This window comes from Acomys minous, assembly GCF_964271855.1.
Source record: "Acomys minous genome assembly, chromosome: 2".
In the NCBI taxonomy this organism is placed as follows: domain Eukaryota; kingdom Metazoa; phylum Chordata; class Mammalia; order Rodentia; family Muridae; genus Acomys; species Acomys minous.
Genome location: NC_140484.1, coordinates 135,810,058 through 135,816,102, shown reverse-complemented (window position 1 = coordinate 135,816,102; position 6,045 = coordinate 135,810,058). Strand labels below are relative to the sequence as shown.

The 6,045-nt window shown below is 41.0% G+C and overlaps 1 protein-coding gene across 1 annotated transcript; it reads right to left on the bottom strand.

Moving 5' to 3' along the window:
• Positions 1-4,856: 4,856 nt before the first annotated feature.
• On the bottom strand, positions 4,857-5,810 carry LOC311581040 (olfactory receptor 51L1-like; the record flags this gene model as incomplete). The annotated part of the gene is made up of 1 exon (XM_084752931.1): positions 4,857-5,810. The coding sequence occupies one exon, from the start codon at positions 5,808-5,810 to the stop codon at positions 4,857-4,859; it is 954 nt and encodes a 317-aa protein (XP_084609057.1).
• Between the last annotated feature and the right edge of the window lie 235 nt (positions 5,811-6,045).

The window sequence follows — 6,045 nt, the reverse complement described above, 5'->3', positions numbered from 1 at the left end:
GTAGAGTCCACATCTTCCTGATGCCACAGTTAGGACTTTCAGGGTAATTCCAACCCCTCCTGTGTGAGTCCATTCACCCTTCAATATGGTCAGCCTCAACCTGATGTCTAGCACACTGGATGGGGGGGGGGTCCAGGGCCTCTGTTTATCAGGACCCAAGAACCATGCATCTCTTTTCATCTTGTTGGTCAATCTCCCAACAGGCAAAGCAGCCTTTGGAGATTCTCCTACCTCTGTGCCTATGAGAACAATTAGGCCAGAAGGAGAGGTCTCAAGGGTATTGTGTGGTGGTTCAAAGTATGAGAAAATGTAGGACAATATGTGCCTATGTGTATGGTTTTATGTGTACATGGAAGTATGTGAGTTTATGTAAACAGAAATTAAGTTATATGTACATGTGCACCAATTATGCATATATATATATATATATATATATATAATGGTACTGCTCATGTAAAATTTTAGTTGAAAGTTGGCATAAATTTATGAACATGTACATCACATTTTGTCACATATATAAATATATCAAATGAATATGTTCATGTTTTTCTATGTATACACATGTATTACATTTCTTTATATATGCATATAATATATAAATATCTATTTAAATATAAATATTATAAATAATTACAGTTAAATATAATTATTTACAGGTCTTCAAAAATACTCTAATGTTTATTACTTCTTTGTTCTATTCTATCTTAAACCTACTAGACAGAGTAATTCATATGTGGCACAAGCATAAGTTGTGTTGTGCTGAAACCATCTAAGTATGATCTACAGAGCCATTTGGACTTGTAGCTTACGTGAAGATCTGGGGCCTCTACCTACGTTAAGGGCATGCCAAGGTCATAGAAACACCTACAGGCTCGACATATTTTTTTCTTATTTATTCTCTCTGTTGCTTTGTCTTGGTTTTCAAGTTTTTCCTTGCTATTTTGCCCTGTTATGCATGCGCCTGAGGGTGTGGGACCCTTGTTAGGAACTGTATTGTCAAGTCTTCTTCTGCCTCCATCAAACCACAAGCACTATTCAAACACCTATTTAAAGCATTGATAAATGTTAGGATATTAAAGAAAACCTCTGAGAAATTAGATGACCACACAAAATTGAAGTTATATAATCCTTGTAGTTTTGAGGAAAAGAATTACTGCTAAGTCTTGGAAATTCTGTTGCACACTCTCTCAAATAACAGGCAGCTGTGGGCCATTAGGGAGCAGATGGTAGATTAAAACATGTGAATACATTTAGAAAACAGATAGTTGACTGAATAAATAAACAGCTGCGACTTTTGCTTCACTTTTGCATTATAAACTAAAGAGATAAAGAGAACTCGAGGGCTTAGATATAATTCAAATAATAGGCAAATCTACAGAACTGGCAGAAAAAACAAACAAAACAAACCAGAGGCACCATTGAGAAAAATCTGAAGCAGGAAAGAGTGGGAAAAAAAGAATACTTGGTAAACTATAATATTTGAAGAATCGCTGAATGCTGAAATCAACTAGATTCAGCCATCTTTTCCCCCTACAGCAGGGGGAAATGGCTATGATAGGAGACAAAACAAATTCACCATGAGTGGACAGGGATGGAGGGTCAGCGCTTATTTTTGAAGACTGTAGTCTCAGGTGCTGTCAGAAGGGGGCAGCAGAGGGCTGCCTCTCAGAGCTGAGTTGCGAGCTGTTTACACAACAGTAAAAGTTGGGGATCAGCGGCTGGATTGCTTGCCTGTCCTTGGAGTTATGCTGTAAGTTTTGGGGTGAGAGGAAGTGTATTCTGTACAAGTATCGGATCTTTTACTTAAAACAGAAAGCTCGATTAAGAATATATAACATGACAGCTGGCTTAAAACACTGTTCAATACACGGGATCCACATTGAGCCTTTGCATTTATTGTGATGCTGTTTAGCTTTTGGCTGGTCTGCCTTTGTGCTTCCTCCACTACCCATTCCTCAAATGGGAAAGGTGCAGAGGGGCTCATCTGTCAAACACACACAAAAGTGAGATGCTATAAAACAAAGTCTACCGAAAGGAGTTGTGTTAAAATGATTTATTATGATTTTAGTAAGTATAAAATTAGTGAGTAATATCAAATTTTCACCTCACCATGACATTTAACTCTTTCAAATGTGAAATTCAGACAACCTTCTAGGAACTGTTTTTCATATCTGCTACAATAATCTTAATTCATAGGGGTTGATACGGACATTCATCATCAAACAGAAAATGAGCCCCACCATCAAAGATGAGATCTGGTGAACTGTGCATTGGAAAAGCAAGTTTTAATGAGAGGCAAGTTCAGGAGAGTTCGGAACAGCCTGCCTGTGGCCAAGAAGGGGATGGGAAACACCACGAGGAAACAATTTAGCTTTTATTTTGGGGAAGGAAGCTAGGCATTATTGCTCCCTGGATGGAAACACTACCTCTCAGAATACAGAAACAGAATTTGTATATTTTTTACTTTATTTTCTTAGTTTAAAATGGAAACAGAATTACCTTTCTTCCTTTCGCATCCTTTCTCTATCCCATGTTGCCCCCTCAAAAACTTTCCTATCATCCTCTCTTTCATAGCCGCCCTTTGATTATCATTGTTACAGACATATGTGTGCATGTCTGCGCATGCACAGATAAATATATAACTACAAATGCTCATTTCGCTTTTGTTGTTTGTGTGTAAATAGTTTCAAACTGACTATTCTGCATTAGGCAACCAATAAAGGGTCTCCTGTCAGGAAAAGCTAATTCTCCCAGCAGTCACTTATTTGTTGTCTGTAGTCCCTTGTGCAATGGTGGGTCTTCTCGAAATTTCCTCTTTCCATGTGAACATGCCTGTTGATACTGATACTGTTCTGGTCCCATCTACACAGCCATTTCTAGAAGAGGCTGAACCAGAAAAGGTCTATTTTCAATGATTATCAGGACACCTGAGACAGTTTTAAGATGTGGTTTAGCACAGATGAACTAATTCACTATGTGTGGAACTATCCACTTTATGGACTTTATGATAGCCAAAAGGAAGTAGATATTTGATAAGCATGCTTCTGGCAACAATCCAATCCTGTGTCATTGTGCAGACCTCTGAAAGACAATGTGTCCTCTTGGAAGCCACATGGTTATTTGTCAGAGAGGAAATCTGGTAGTTGCTTGCTACTATAAGTAGACAGATTTCTGTCCAAAACAGGAACAATGTTAAAAAAAAAAATAGCCAGTGAATGTATCATAGGCCTGGATACCAAGGGAGGTGATGGAGTCGTCACAGAATCATTTAGATCTTGTTGCTGTAGGTAACAAGGTTCATCAAAGAAGGGGAGATTGGGAGACAGTGCCCATGATGGTGTGTCAGTGGCAAGGTCTGGTGCCCTAAGCTGTGTGTAATGAACAGGGTCAATGCAGGCGCACAGAAGCAGCGCACAGCCTGTATGTGGGAGACACAGGTGCTGAGGGCCTCAGTTTATGATCAAGCCAAAGTATGAATTAAAAAGAAGTAGATCTGTGGGCTGGAGAGATGGTGCATAGTTAAGAGTGCTCACAACTATCTATAACTTGAGGTCCAGGGAATTAGATTCATCTTCTGACCTCTGAGGGCCTCTGCACACACATAATGCACATACACACACTCAAGCACACACATTTATACATAAAGTTAAAGTAAAGTAGATATGTAAAACAGTACAAATAAATCTAACCTTCAATACTATAGCTCAATACATTTTTATCTTTGAAAACACATATGGGAAATAGTGATCCAAAAGACATGAAACTGACAGTATTTTATTCTTTGATTTACATATTAGATACATGTATGTGCTTACAGTGTGACAATTAGCCAGCTTACACTTAACAATTGTCCCTTTTTCCTCCTCTCTTGTCAGGTCACAGTTGTTGGGAGAGGGAATATCATTTTCTTTGGTGGTGCTGCTACTCACAAGTTTCCCTTCTTTGTGAAGAATCTTTCACACATAATTAAGCAAGAAACTAAACTGGGGTCACAGTCAAAATGAAGGCATGAAATTAAGATGCAGACCTGTTGAAAAAAAGGGTTCCAGTATGAGAGGGGTGGAATGGAAGTGGGGCTAGGAAATGAAAATACCAAAATTAATTGCGTAAACAAATGGATTTTTCAACCATTAAACAGTAAAGAATTGTGCAGCTTTATGAAAACCTGCTACTTCCAGGCAGCTGAGAAAACACTAATCAAGGAATAACAAACATCTGCTTAGAAGGACACTATTCCGTGAAGTGACCCACAGCCTCTTGCTCTTACACTCCTTCTTCCATGGAGACCCCTGAGCTATGTGTGGGGAAAGGCATGATATGTACATCACACTAGGGCTGGACACTCCAGTCTCTTGCTCTCTGCATTGACCAGTTGTCTGTGTCATCACCACCTATGGCAGGAAGAAGCCTCTCTCATGAAGGCTGAGATATGTACTGACCTCCAGATATAGCAGTAAGTTATTAGGAGTCATTTTAATACTGTGTTCAAAAGGGAATATTGGGAGGATTTATTGCTGGTAAAATTGTTAACTGAGAGAATTGTACAAATTGTTAATTTAACTCCCATGCCATTATAGTAATTTATTGATATTAACATTTTACAGAAATAGAGTTATAATAAATTTGTTAAGTAATATACCAAGTCACATCGAAACTTTAAGCATTGTATTAAAAACAGTCATTTTTCCATTTCAGAAAGCAATGCGTACATATTTGTATTTACATATGTTAATTCTTTCCATCAACTTTAATATTGGAATCAATTCATGACAACCATGCTACCCGAAATTCAGATACTTCTTCTGTGGTTAAAGGGTTCTGAAAAGAAACTTTCCCTTGTTGCTTGGCTTTAGTTATCACTGTATCTTCCCCAGTGAAATCACCTTGACAACGGCTTTGCGGATCTGTTGGGTCTTGATGCTGTAGATAACAGGGTTCATCACAGGTGGAAAAAGCACGGAGACTGTGCCCATTAAGATGTGCACTAGGGGCGAGGTGTGCTGTCCGAATCTATGCACGATGGACAGGCCCAGAACCGGAACATAAAAGCAAAGCACAGCAAGGATGTGGGAGACACACGTGTTGAGGGCCTTGAGCCTCTCCCCTGCAGAGGCAATGGCCAGCACTGTACGGAGGATGACAGCGTAGGAGAGCAGGATGAAGAGGACATCTGAGCCCATGGCCAGCATGATGATGCATAGCCCGTAGAGTCTATTGAAGCGCGTGTCAGAGCAGGCCAGGCGGATCATGTCCTGATGAAGACAATAGGCATGGGAAAGAGCACCAGGGTGACAGTAGTCAAACGTCAATAGGTGTAGCGAGGGTGCAGCAGTAATGGCCGCGCTGCGCATGCCCAGCACCACGCCTACCAGTGCCACTCGAGACCCAGTGAGCAGAGATGCATAGCGCAGTGGGAATCGGATTGCCACCAGACGGTCCAGAGCCATAGCAAACAGCACTGCCGACTCCATGAAGGAGAAAGAGTGGAGGAAGTGTTGCTGCAGCACACAGGGCACCAGACCTACTTTCCGGGCATCAAACCATAACAACCCCAGCACCGAAGGCAGTGTTGACATGCACAGGCCCAAGTCTGTCACAGCCAAGACAGCCAGGAAGTAATACATGGGCTGGTGGAGGGAAGGCTCAGTTCGAATCAGATGCAAGATAGTGACATTACCCACGAGGGCTACAAAGTATCCCATGAATATGGGCAATGAAATCCAGTGGTGCGCCCACTCAAGGCCTGGGAAGCCTGTCAGCAGAAATACCGAGTAGCTGAAGTTGGCAGTCGGTGGAACAGACACCTTCATTGTCAACGGGCTGATGAACTCTAGGGAAGAAGGCACACGGTCTCAGTTTAGGACAACAAGCACGGTCCCTCCCAGTGTCTCTGAGAAACTCTCCAGCTGAGTGTTCTGTCGGGTATCCGTTAGACTCAAAGACCTCTTAACAGCTTTCTTCACAAGTAGGAGAACATTTTCCTATTTACTGATCATTTTTCTTGTTGCTATCTAACATGCAGCTTCAGTTAGTGACACTAAGTGT